The sequence below is a fragment of the Acanthaster planci genome, linkage group LG06 (assembly GCF_054643075.1).
Source record: "Acanthaster planci isolate LZ-2023a linkage group LG06, COTS_SCS, whole genome shotgun sequence".
In the NCBI taxonomy this organism is placed as follows: Eukaryota; Metazoa; Echinodermata; class Asteroidea; order Valvatida; family Acanthasteridae; genus Acanthaster; species Acanthaster planci.
The window spans coordinates 17,527,383-17,542,082 of NC_141782.1; the positions used below are offsets into that span (position 1 = coordinate 17,527,383).

General features: G+C 41.8%; 1 protein-coding gene across 1 annotated transcript in view; it reads right to left on the reverse strand.

Moving 5' to 3' along the window:
• Positions 1–14,700, reverse strand: part of LOC147798904 (uncharacterized) — a 90,757-nt gene that overhangs the window by 27,389 nt on the left and 48,668 nt on the right. The window contains exon 4 of the mRNA XM_087137967.1: positions 6,713–6,853. Coding sequence (XP_086994093.1) covers positions 6,713–6,853 — 141 coding nt within the window. The remainder of the gene's footprint in view (positions 1–6,712; positions 6,854–14,700) is intronic.

Genomic DNA, 14,700 nt, shown 5'->3' on the forward strand with positions numbered 1-14,700 from the left:
TATACTACACGTAAGGCACCTGTCTTGACCTCACGCTGCACGCAGTGCCAAATCGGACAGAAATAAAACCACCTGGTCACTCTGGGGCTGCGCATGTTCCACTGGCATTTCAAGACTATCATACGGGTTAGCCATGTGAGTTTTTTTCTTGCCCTTCCCTGAAATCCCCCCCCCATATAGTGGTCAAACTATGTGCTCAGCTCAGCAAAACAGGCCCACAGATTTGAAGTTTTTGTGAACGGAATACCCTGACTTGGAAGCCATAAATCCTAAACTCGCACTTTTGCAGTGTGAATTACAGTTACAAATTACCCGGGTTTGCACAAAAGCAGGTAATCTAAATTACCAGGGTGAGGTTTCTAGCGGTGAAAGGGATTCTCCAGGTTAATTTCTACCGAGGTATGAACAACTCCCCGGGTAATTAATTACCCGGGTAAGTCCAGACTGGTGTGGAAAGTTCTACAGATTCACTTGCTTTCTGTAGGCTGTTATGGAAGGGTCTGTAACCAATTTTTGGAAGACAAAAATAATTATCTGCTTTGAGAAAAAGCTCCAGAACATGTCTCCTATATTATCGACTAGAGTTAACAAGTTTGCAGAATTCAGCCAGAAATCTGCTGAAAAATTCACTATGCTAAATTTCTGTCAAAGTCTTTTTTTTTTCCAAAAAATCTGTTACATTTTGCCGAAAATTGGCTGAAACGGCCACCCTGCAGGACAACCCATTCCATGTGCATGGCAACAATGCACCGCTTGACTATGTGACCTTTGCCCCCTCCCCTACAACACATGCAATCTGAAAATCGTTTGTTTCAATATCACAAGACTTCCATTGGAACCACTTCATATAATTGTCATTAAAGTAACATTCTTTTTAAAATGTTGACCAGTATTACTTGATGTTTCAGTGTATTCATAAATAGTAGTACAAACTTTTACTCTTTCAGTTATGTAATTATAAAACATACATTTATCCTGACATTGTATGAAAGCAACTCACACTTGTCAAAAAGCATTAAAATAAAGAAAATTACACATAAAATGAACAACAAAATGGTGCCAAACTTTGTTTTTAAAAAAAAATTATAAAAAGCCAGATATCTGATAAAGAAATGAATCTGGCACAATCGTTTGCTAAAATAAATTTTCTTAAAGTAGTCAAACCCTGCCTCGAGTTGCACCAGATCGCACTTGAGTTAGTTCTGATCAAGGTATGTTAGAAACCACCGGTGCCCCAAACAATTTTTTAGAACTTCTGATGGGCCTGAGTGTTATCACTCCCTTCACAGCCCTTTTGTTCTTACAACGTTTGCTGTGTCCTCTCCTATCCTCATGTTTGGCAGGCAGTGGTTTGTTACGGTCAAAAATGACAATTGACTAATTGAAAGCCTTTCATACTTCATGCTACATCACCCATTTTCTAAGTCACCTCTTTTTTTTCTCAACAACTTCAGAAAACCAGCAGCCCATTAAAACTGACATTAATGTCACAACAAGGGCCCATGTGTATATTACATTGTACCATGCTATAAATATAAGTGCCACCTGGCCTTGAGTAACATTCCATTGTGTCTATTTGTTTTGTCTGGGGCAGATACTCTTTATTGTGCTCTCGGTTTGGGCTCTGTGCCAATAGCACTCAGCCTCCTTCTCACAGGCCACAAATGCAGTCCTTTGAAAATTTATCTTTACTCTCTCCCAAAATGTTTTTGTTCCACAAGTTTTCTTCCATCAACATGTGGTTAGCAGGTATGCATGCAGGCTGACATCCAATACTAGCAACCATGTAAGTACCTGTACAAACCCATCAGATGCAGTTTTTCCTTCAATGCCTGTGGTAGTCTGTCAGCACTGATGACGTGATACAGATGTGAAAATTATGGTACCATTGAAAAATTAATTAAATTAAATGTTAATTAAATGTTCATCTCAAAAGAAAGATGTAAAGATTTCTTATTTTCCTCAAACTTAAGAAAAGGGGTCTAGAGTAATTCAAACTGTTCCACTAGCAACAAATGCACTGTGAAAATGGTCGCTATGTACATCAATAGGGTAGGTGCGCCACCCTCACCCATCTACCAGAGAAATTTTCAGCCTATAAAAAAGAATGCTCCATTCATGACATAAAGGATCTATGCCAATGACAGGGATGAGATTGATAAAACAGCTGAAAACAACTGAAAAAAAGGCATAAAGAAGCTGAACTGTGAAAATCTCCTATACTTTTGTACACAGTGAGGAAAAAAAGCTGAAATCCAAAGCAAAACAAAAACTGAAATCAGTGAACCTGCATGTAACTGTTTGTTGAGTTTTTTCCTAATTGCATTCTTTTCAGCAGACACCATATACGCACTCACGTATCACTTGTTGGAGCAATATATGACACTTTTGGTTGGCACACCAGCAAATTACAAATGAGCAACTTACCACATCAGGAATCAACTCTGCACTGCATACACGTACAACTGAGAAACCAGTCACTATTGGTCAGATTATGATCTCAATACATCGATGTCCATAATTAGAATACGAAACCTCTGGGACAACAGGCCCACAGCCTAGGCTAGGGGGTTTGAAGGAATCCCCCCACTCACTTCTGAGTTCCACCTCTTGTTGTTGTTTTTAAATATAAATATACAATTTTAATATACAGTAATTTTCGGAATATAAACCACGGCTTAAAACGACTAAATGTTAATTTGCACATTTTTTACTTGGTATGGCTTATACGCCGTGCTGCCTACAGTCCCAAAATTACGGTAATAATGTTTATACCATTCGTTCTTCACCCAGCGCCTGATTCAGGGCACTACATGTAGGTGACGAGCAGATTCATAACAGGCCAATGTACAATACGCTGTGAATATTGAAAACCGAAGTGTTAAGTCTTACATGCATCCATCGGTTTGCAACCAATTGTTCCCACGCACATTATGATAGGCCTTTGTGTAAAATATGTGCCAAAAGTTCCATTTTGGGGTTGATGAACCCTCCCCCCGTCTCCGGTCAGGCAAAGGGCCTAGACAAGTGAGAGGACCACAAATGCAGTCCTGTCAATAGAGCTTCCAAAAGGCAGATAAAACAAAAGGCCTCCTGCATTATGGCACACAACACAGGTGCCCAGCATCTGTATTTACTGGTTCACAAACACAGGAACTCTCATACTTATAAAGAACTCTGTGAAACTGTACCGGAATGCTCCCTTATGGACACATTTTGAGAACAGCCAAAGTTAAAACAGGTTGTGACTCCAAAACAGGTGTGGCCTCTCTGTGTAAAACCATCAAACTGCGCAAAAAATGGATCGGGTCAAATGGACTCATATGGACAGACTTAACCTCATGAATCATTTATATCCTCTTTTAGCAAGCATTTCACAATAAACACAAAAGTTGCAGACACGTGTCCCTTTTAACTTAGAGTCTGGGTCTAGGTGAACACCTTTTTACCATGACAAAGAGCCTGTCTGACAGCCTACCCATGGTCGACCCTGTGCCCAACAGGTACTGCGAACCGATCTCCAACACCCTCAGATCAGCCACGCCCCTCCCCCAAATGGCCAACCAACTTACCAACCATCTCTAGTTCCCACTTCACCTGCCAAACTAAACAGCAGTTGCTACTCCCTGCCCTGCTTTCTTTCCCCTCACAATAGGGCCCAGACAGTCCACAAACACAGCCTGTTTTTTCAGAACCAATGACAATGTCAACACACTGCAGACCCCCTGTGACTTCAAAGGTACCTCCCAGTTCAGGTATGCTATAACTGGTCCTGCCCTCAACGACAGGAACCCCACCCCATTTATGAAAAGCAGGGTCCTTACAGAACCTTGTCTTCAGACTGTTAAGGCACACCCTAGCCCCGCAAAATAAAACATAGATGAACATGTCTTTAGCTAGGTTTAATTAATTACCAATGCATCTCACAAGCTGAGCCCCGTCTGTTCCTTTAAAGCTTTGCCAATGTTACTGAAATAAATGCAATTTTTCTTTACTTTGGACCCTTTCGTCCCAATAGACCAATTTATGTCCCTGCTGACGGTGCATTTCGAACTTCAAAGTCTTAAACAAACAGATAAATGATAATGCATCATACATTTTTTGCCACGTGACAGCTCTTCAGTTGTCACATTTTCAACCGAGTTTTTTTCAGTTAGGATGAACACAAAAGGTCTCACAAAGTTTCAGAATGCTAAATGACTACAACCGTTAGTCGGTGTATTACTACAATGAACTTCATCAACATAAGAACAGTCATACTCGTAATGACCATCCAAGACTAGAATTGACAGTAATGTATCCTGAACATGTGAGACAATGTTCTTGCAATGTATGAGGACTTGGGGGGAAACTGTGACAAGGCCAAAACAAAAAGCGGTTCCAGTTTTTTTGCTCAACAGCATCTCCCAGGAATTATCCTCACTTGCTTCCACTGACTTTGCAATTAAACAATCCTGCCCTCTGCCAAAGTTATGCAAATAAGATATTACACACGAAGCAGACAGTACAACAACATTCCTTGTTGATCCTTATGCTCAAATATTAACACATGTGTGTGTATCCCTTCCCTCTACAAATAAACAATGCAGCAGTATACCAGCAGCACTGTGTAAAAATAACATTGTCTTTTAAACTATTTCAGTGAGCGGTGTGTTAAAAGACCAAACGCTTCTACAATCTTGCAAAGCTTCCACGGCGATACTTGCTCCATATCCTATGATTTGTGGTTATAAAACTTTGGCTAAGTACACAAATAATGTTCATGAGTGTAGCGGCAGGAACAATTAACACAGAAAATAGTAAGAATAATTTAGTTGACAAATGGAGTGATCAATTATTGCATGATGAATAAATTGACTACTTGCAGCACGGTACCCGCTGCTGCACTGTATTTGAGCTAGCTATCAAAGTGATAAGATGTCTGCAAGTTAGTGAGCAGAATGTCACAGGTTCAAATCCAACCTGAACAAGCTTGTCTTTTTCGTTTCTTTTTTCAAACCTTGTACCACACTGAGATTACAATGTAAATAAATACATCGGTGTTAGGGAAACATTCTTCTCTCATGCATCAGGGCTATACCAAGCCTAAAATTCACATTCCCTCATGCAAAGCTAAATATTGTCTCTATTGCATTGCCTGTTTGGACGAATACTTCTTATTGCGAGACCAACAATTCACCAATCAAATGACTGGGATTTACTCATGTTTCTTTTATTTTTAAACAAAGTTCCGATGCTCAGTAAAAGTGCACCAAAAATTCAAGGGGAAAAAGGGAATGTTGATCATTGTCAGTATACCAGATTGTTTGGTATAGGACTGTACACTGTAACACTTCACCAAGTGCTGATGACCAGTGTCACCAATGCTTGTTTTACAGAGCAAGATGCTCTTTTGGTTTGACAGTGGTACATATTTCATGATGTATAGACATCCAGGTGCCATACTTTCTGCCTGGAGAGCAGAGCATGAATGATACACAGGCTAGCTGTCAAATTGCCGTGCATGAGAGAGATACAATGTATGTGGGCAGGTTTTAAAAAAATCTCTGAGGATGTAAGACAGCATTCCCACTTGAATTGGGAACAGGTGGATCATGATCCAGCATTTTGGTGTGATTGTTATCTTACAGCAACGAAACCGCAAGTCGCGTTCCCACTTACGCTTGATCCACCTTTGTCGACCCTGAAAGGTCACTGAGTTGGGCACTGCGCATGCGCTAGCTTACTGAGTGCGCGCTCTGTGGCAGTGTTGCATGCTGGGACGGTTCAAATTGCATGCGTATGCTTGCAGTGGTTTGATATTCCCAGCTTTCGACATGGGAGGAAGAAATCCAAAGGTTTCTTAGATGCGGAGTTGTACTGACGTGCTGACCTTGAATCGGATCGAATGTTCAACCTAGCTAGTACGTTGTCTCTTCAAACTTTGCTTCTCTTTCCAATACTCTATTACACACTGCGGGTTATACACTAACTCAGAATTAGTTTTTGAAGGAAAGCAAGTAAAATAACACAAATGAAAAAGTTAAGAAACAGACGAATGCGCAATGAAAATTGTGAAAGAGCTAGGCACACATCGCGGCATGCATGCATTGCGAATGTGTGGTGACACATTTTGCTAGCCCGTAGTTCAGGGGTTGTTTATTGTTCATGCTGTGCACATTAAAAATGTTCACATGAGCTACATACAAAAAAACGTATCTCTTTGTACATCAGACCGCAAAAGTTCTGCGCCACCAATGCACGGACGGATGTTGACAGGTCAAATTGCCAGATCAGATCCACCTTTTGCGTTCCCATCTGATCGTGATCCACCAATTGCATGATCTGATCCACCAATTGGGGGATCTGTATCTTGCTCCAGAGGACGATCAAGCAAGGTGGATCTGATCCTGATCCACGTTATAACGGTTAGCGTTCCCACTACACACACTTGTTGGATCTGATCCGCCAATTAGGGGATCTGATCCAGCAATTTGGCTAAAGGTGGATAAGAGATTTGAAAGAAATGCTTTCAGAGTAGACAATATGATTTTTTTTTATCATTATTGACAAAAAAATAGTTGGCGGAAGACGACCAAGTAGCCTGTCAAATCACCGGCAGCCAGCACTTCTGGACAACACTGCTTCCAGACTCAGTGAATCTAAGTTTCAATTCAGTTGGACAATGGGTACTTTATGATGGGTGCTGAATGGCAGGCAGATTGTTACTTACTGTTACCATCAGTGGTATTCCTATGTTGTGGTGCGGAGGTGATGTCATCAGTACCTGGTGTGGTTATCATTACACTGTGGTCAGACGTCTTGCGGGCATCTCGCACTAGTGGGTACGACTCCTGGTACTTTGCCTTTCGTCCTGAATGGTCAGAGTAGACCCCCAAAAAATGACAGTTACCAATTATTACAGTGCACCAGGTAAGATAACAAAATACATTCCACTGTGAAAGTGGCTTTGTTAAAGTACATAAAACAAGATGTCACCATTCAGCTACACATACGTAATGCAAGAGTTCCTCATGGTTTATTACACATAACTGCAGTCACCATGAAAATGATTCATTTATTGGGTCTTCTGTTTCTCACAAAGTGTGTCAGACTGAAATTGAACCTCTTATAAAGGAGCAACTCCAAGTGGCCAATGATTCCACTTCTCCTGAGATTGAATTTTATTTATTTATTTATTTCATTTCTTGGGCTATACAGGTCAAAACATTACACACACAAAAAGCATAAGATTTTGATTTTTTTTAAATAAACGAAGACAATATCTAATCGCTCAAAAGGAAATAACTTCCTGTCGAGGGGCTTTCCAACCAAATCAGGTAAAAACAAATATTACCCCTAACCCCCAGGTTGTATGTAAAATTGTATTGAAATTGGAGGATTTAGGACTGTTAGGGTTAACACAGAATAGTGTCAATGTTTTCTATAAATCTAACTAACAACAACAGAAGTTAGGAATTTAAAACTTTTTCCTGGTACATTTCCACTCCCGCAGAGAATCAGAATCAATTCCAGAAATTCTTAAGTCGTTCGAATCTAATCAATCAACCACATCCCTATTCAATTTCAACCCCTTTGTTTCTTGTATTTAAAAAATTTGACATTTCACAGGGTCTGATATCAAGGAGCGATGGTGCAAACAACACTACTGAGCAAAATTGATGAGCTATTTGCTAAAAATAAGTGGCAAGCAATACTTATAAGATGCCCTGGTTGTTAACCTGTTGATGCCTATGGCAAAACTTTTCCTGAACTCGGTCGTGCTTATCGTATTCAAGAAACCGCCACTAGATGGCGTCCTGCTGCTTTCACCTAATGATATGCACTTCGAATGCAACCACTTTATTCAGAAAGCAATGTACACAGAGCACTGTGAAAAGCATTCTCGGTCTCAACGCTGTCCATGATAAACTCGCAGCACATTGATCTCCACCATCAGCAAACAGAGATTCACCTAAGTTGGACATTTATATCAACATTAAGAGGTAAAGGTCAAATTAATGTGACTGCAGTACACGTGAACACTGGACAACAACATTCCCAGGTCTTGACACAGGGCATATGCATGTGAGTGCTGCCTTTCTTCCTCACTGACACTGTTTTCAGTAATGATCACTTATTCATTTGAATACAACAGAGATACTTTGGACGTTGGGTATGTGATTGGAATCACAGACATGCATCATGTACGACAATATGCCACTGTCATGTACAACAGCGTATCGGCAGTCTCCTGAAGATGGACAGAACATAGTGCCTGAAATGCTGAATATCCTCCGGGTCTTCTCAGAACCACACATACTCAATATCGTCCGGTTCTTCTCAGAACCACACATACTCAATATTCTCCGGTTCTTTTCAGAACCACACATACTCAATATTCTCCGGTTCTTCTCAGAACCGCACATACTCAATATCCTCCGGTTCTTCTCAGAACCGCACATACTCAATATCCTCCGGTTCTTCTCAGAACCGCACATGCAAAAGAGATATTTTACATGGGTGCTACCGCAAACCAACGGTACTATTTATCTAGCATGTCACTGTTGAACTCAAAAATACCACTCCCGCTCTCTAGAACCAAATTTTCAGGCTCCAAGACCTGATCTCATTTTAAGTTTTTACAGTTACGTACAGAGCTCCATTGGAGCTCGTCGTCATAACACACAGTGCCACCAACAGGTTACTAAAGGAAAAGTCACATTTTGCAGTGTGTTACACGGGAAGAGGTTGACATCTGCATGCCAAAAAAACATTCCTTTTGCGCTTTCCACTATCATTTTTTATGTTCATACTTGCGTAGAATTGCAACTGACTGAATGAATGAGTGAACAGTCAATGACACGTTCTTTATAAAGCTTCCAAATTGTGAGGTTCGGCATGTTAACTATTACATGTTCCTTTATCTGCAGATGTTCATTCTTGAACATTAGACTTGGAACATTATCTCTTTTTTTGTGGCACGTGGAGTGGATGGTTTGTAAACAAGGAGGACAGAACCTACCAGCATGGCTGTCAGCCTTTATTTCGGATAGTCAGACAAAATTGAGCCCTCCAAATCATTCTATTTTTGAAAGGAATGGAAGCATCAATTTTCAAAACGGCGACGGGCTTCATGACTGTTTTGAGGGGTGATCATCTATGGAGGGAAATATCTTCAAAAATCATCAGTCAAGTCACTGAAAATTGAAAGGAAAATGAAGGATGAGGAAGTGAGCGTCTAAATAATTTGATATGTGTCTTGAACAGCTGAAAACCTGATTTTTTTTTCCTGTTTTTTTTAAGCAGGACTACCCATCACTGTAGTCTGCGGCAGCTTATGGTCTGCAATCTTAAGCAAGATACCAGCCTGGAGGTGCGAACTGGTGACTGGCACATCAGCATCACCATGCTCATTAGTCAGGGCAGAAACCTAACCACAGACCAGACATTATTCTTGGAAAAGAACTCAGACTGTGGGGGTCAGACATGGGCTTGCGGTTGCTGCCAGTTCATGAAAAGGAGGGCGGAATTTAATCGGGTTATTTCTCCCCCCCTCCCCCCAGTCGGGAGAAAGAATATTTCCTGACTGGGAAGTCAGAATGTCAAGACTGATTAATGATTATTGCCTGGAGCACTTGCTGAACAATTTCTCAACTGTAAAAGAGTGTGTGTGTGTGGGGGGGGGGAGCTTAAGGGCAATCAATCCAACTATTATGAAAAGCTACGCTTACAGAATGAATAGTGAGAAACCTCAGCATTCATGTATGTACAATGTGGTTGTGTGTCTGCGCAACATGTACATGTGGGTTAACCAACATCAGGCACGTATGCAGCCTTAAGTTGTAAAATGACATACATTCAAATTGCATCATGGTAACTAACTCTAAACACACCCACCAGGGACACACAGAAAAACCACATGTAGGCAATGTCTCAACAGTTGGTCTGAGGGGGCGCCATAGGAGAAAACTGTTCTATGGACAGAAGGTGCCAACAGGCTAGTTCTTTCTGCATTAAGACTAACTTGATGTCAATGTATACTTGCTTCATTCTAGGGGGAGGGGGAATTCAGATGTAAACCAAAGCACCATAAACATTACACGGAATGGTGGCACTTCCCACTGTGAATCTCTGAAAAGATAAAATGTACTGGTAACAGAAGTGAAACTGGCCTTGGCACAGGAACCAACAATTTCGCCTAACCAAATTCAGTGTCAGAAATGTGTGCCCAACAACAAAATAACCTCACACATCAGCATTACCTCTGAGAACCATGTACAAACTGCAGAAATATACCTCTTATGATCAGGCATGGTAATACTTTCAATTTGGTGAGGTCTAATTTTATGAATGTGTTCACAATTGCGATTTACCAAACAAGTAGTGATTCTGATTTCTTTTAAACTGAAAAAGCAGGTTTGCTTGATAAATTGTAATAAATACATATCAAACCATTTATTTAATGTCTTAATAACAGGTTCCAGATCTTGTACAAGCCTTTGCTTTTTATTTGGAATCCTCATGTCATTTCTTTTTTGTTGATATTATATCCGTGTTAGTATTCTATTTATGATATGGGAATAAAATTATACTTATACTGTACCTATGCCTTTTTATGAGAAATCCTTGAAATTCACAAACATTTGGCAACACTGACTCAGCCATGTGCACACTGTTGCTTGCATAATCCCTAACCACTTCGTGCCAGGGTACCCGGTTTCAGCATATAGCCTTTATACACAACAGCGGAGCCTAAAATCGGACAAAAGAGCTGGACCTTGTGACAAAAGACCGTACTTGGAACAAAAGACTGAGCTGCTGGGAATGACCAAGATTTTCCCAGTTTTCAATAGCGGAGGAAATCCATCATTGTTTTGAAAGATTATACCACTGTTGGTGGCATTCAGCACAAGCGGATTACCATCCGGGACAAAAGTGCTCCAGCGATGAGCGATACAATACAGCTGCATGCTAATCTGGCCCCTATTGAAAAGACGTCAGCAGTGCACTGTGCTGGTTTCGGGAAGAAAAGAAAATTACATAACACCGCACAATCTGGGCTCTTTTTACAAGGCAGCAGGTCTGGCTGAACTACTCGGGCATCAACAGATGTTGTCTGTCAGATTAGAGTAGAAACCAGACAGTCATTCGTGTGGGTGTAAACGTCCAGTAAATAAACTTGTGAAGAATTCTTTTGAAGATTTTTAAAAACGGGAAATCTTGAAAATCCCTCGGTTTTACATCATGCAACTTCAAATTACGCCCGGCCGCAAGTGGTTAACAGATCATGTAACTGAAAAACACATAATCCATCAGGGAGACCTCTTCCACTAGACTGTTCACAATTTAAAAAATGCAGGGAGTTAGTTTGATTGTGTCACTGAGATAACAAGAATGTAGAACTGTTTAACCCGTAATCTATTCCCAGGCTTATCAAAAAATACTTGCACCTTGTTCTGTCACGACACAACATGGCTACAGTTGGCCTGCAATTGAGCACTTCTAGGTTGGGTACATACAGTGGCATCTCCTTCTTTTCTCTTTAAGGTGTGCCTTATGGCTCTTCTTGAAGGAGGTGATACCTTGCTGGATGATGTGACGCCAGACCTCACGATTGGTGGCTAGAGCAGAAAACTGGAGATGATCCATGTGACGGGTGCCAAGAGATTCTTTGAGAAGTCCTTGTACCTTTATTTGAGTGCCCCTATCTCACGATGGCCATTGGACAGCTCGCCACATAGCACAACTTGGAGCAGGCAATGATCCTCTATCCTTGAGACTGCCATGCCCTGCCCAGCGTAGCTGTGTCTTCAATAGCATGGCCTCGATGCTGGTGACGTCTGCCTATTAAAGGACTTCAGTGTTGATGAAGTCACTCCAGTGGATATTTAGGATAGCGCAGAGGCAGTGCTGGTGGAAGTGCTCAAGGAGTCGCAGGTGGTGGTGAAATGTGGTCCAGGACTCAAAGCCAAACAGAAGGGTGGGCAGTACAACAGCGCTGCTTGCATTTGCCAGTCTATTGTCAATCTCTCTGTTGATCTTGGCATTGGATGAGATGATGCATTCGAAGTAACCAAATTGAAGGACTGACAGCAGGTCTCCATCGTAGATGGTAATGTGGGGAAGATGGTACTCCTCAAGAGATACAGGCTGACAAAGAACTTGTCTTCTTCAAGCTGACTTTCAGACCGAAGAGCTTGGCAGCCTCTGCAAAGCAGGATGTTATTTATTGCAGAGCACACCAGGAATGGGTGACAAGGGTAGCATCGTCAGCAAAAAGTAGCTCACGGATACCCGTTGGTCCTCTGTCTTTGTGTGGGCTTTTAGTCATCTTAAGTTAAACAGGCTACCGCCAGTGCGGTACTGGATATAAATGCCGTCACCGTCAACTGGGTCTTCCCACGCCTGTCGAAGCAAACTGCTGTAAAAGATGGTGAAACCTTGCTTCAACCTCGCTTCATGCTTCTGCCTATTGGTAAATGATCTGAGAGGACACTGCTATGCTTGACTTACCCATGGTGATCTTCATGTAGCTTGGCGGCCATGCTGAAGAATTGTGGTTGGCTGGCTAGTCATTCTATGATTTACCACAGACCTTTCCTGCTCAGTGTTGAACACATTGGTAAGGTTGACACATGTTAGATATAGCCCTTCATTCTGTTCCTGACATTTTCTTGGAGCTGTCTGAGTACAAACACCACGTCAGTAGTGCTACACTGGCTCTCTGGAAGCTGTTCTGTGATAGCTGCCATCAGTGGGTTCAAAGGTATTCTTGCAAGGATGGAGAGCAGGGTTATCCCCCCTGTAGTTAGTACACTCAGATCTTTTGCCTTTGTTCTTGTACAGGTTGATGATAACTATCGCGGAGGTCCTGCGGTAGCTCCCATCAGCAAGACAAATTCATGGAGTTTAGTGTGTAAGGCTGGGCCCCCATGCTTCCAGATTTCTGCAGGGATTCCATCAACGCCTGCTGCCTTGTCACTTTTCAACTACTCTATTGCCTTGATGGTCTCCTGGAGGGTTGGAATGTCGTCCACTTCAGTTTCACTTGCTGTTGAGAGTGCAATGATTCACCAAGTCTTGGACTGTACGATCAGCTCTAAAGAGGGTCTGGAAGTGCTCTGTCCACTGGTTCATGATAGACCGTAGTGTGTAAAGAGAGTCTGACCATCAGCACTCTGCAATGGACTTAGAGAACCTGGTGCGAGGGGCCATACACTGCCTTTAGGGCTTCGTAAAATTCCTTGTAGTTTCCAGCGTCTGTACGAAGCTGAGGTTGGTCCACCATTCATTTTGCATCTTTCGGAGCTTGCTCTGAAGGTTGCTGCACACAAGGCGGAGGGCTGCCTTCTTCACAGAACAAGATGACTGAGCGAGGTGTGCCTAGTGAACTGATCTCGTTTTTGCCACCTAATCTTGAATCACATGGTCATTTTCGTCGAACCAGTCAGTTCTTTTTTGAGAAGTATCCCAAGACCTCCTCACGGGTCTCCATGATGGTAGCTTTCAGATGTTCCCAAAGTACTTCTGGAGGAAGATCTGTGGGGTAGGTGGACTCTTCCAGCTTTGGCTGAAGATTTGCTTGGAATACAACTTTCACCTCGACTGACAGGAGACTGCCAAGCGGAAGTCTCTTTCTTGGAGCAACTCCTCTCTTTGGTTTGGGTTTGAAGTGGAGGTTAAGTGTGCAGTGAACAAGCCAATGGTAAGTATGACATTCTGCATTAGGCATCACTCAAGACACCATGACCGTCTCTCTGATGCACTAAGATGTAACTCATGAGGTGCCAGTATCTTGACCGAGGATGCATCCAGGTTGTCTTCCAGCTACATGTATCTCCCTGCTGGAAAGTTATGTTTGTAATGTAAAGTTGCTGCTCTGTGCCAAATCCTCAGAGAAGATGTCCATTATCATTACAGTTTCCAATACCATGTTTGCCAAGAACTCTCCAAGCTTCTGAATCTCAGCCAACTCAGGCATTGAAGCTGCCAAGGCTTATTCCTTGTCATTGCCAGGGACATTTTGTACAAGATTACGCAGGTTGGTGTAGAAGTTGTCTTTTTTCTGCAGGCTCTGCTCAAAGAGTCGGGGCATACACGCCAGGGATTCCCATTGTTTCCCATTCATTCCCATTGTGTTCCAACAGGAATCAATACGGGATTTGGAACAAATTCATTGGGAATTTGCTAAAATCCCATTGAATAAGCAAGGACCCATTAAATTCCCTAAAGTCCTTCTGGCAATTGGAGTTGGGTCCAAAATGCCAACTCACAATTTTGCACTATTTTTTGCTGGTTCCACTCAAAGATTTACATTTATATGAGAGCCACAGCTGAAGACACCAATCCAATCTATATGAAATAAACCACCACCATTTGAGCATATGGATAAAAAATGTCTTCCCACCCCTAACCTAGCATACAAGGACTAGCCCCACTAACACCAATTAGAAAAAAACACCAAAACTTTATGGCGGGGGGAGGTTACCGTACTTTGAAATTTGTTCCAGGACTGTCACATTTTCAAAACCTGCTTCAAAGCTTTCCAATCTTGCAACAATCTGTGAAATACATGCTCTTAAATATGTGTTATAAATGTAGAAATTGAATACTTATTTGTAAATACTTGGGTCAGTTTCACTATTCCCACAAATGGATAGTAAATGATATGACTATTTTTATAAACCTTTTGAGACTGGTATACATTGTAAGTCATAT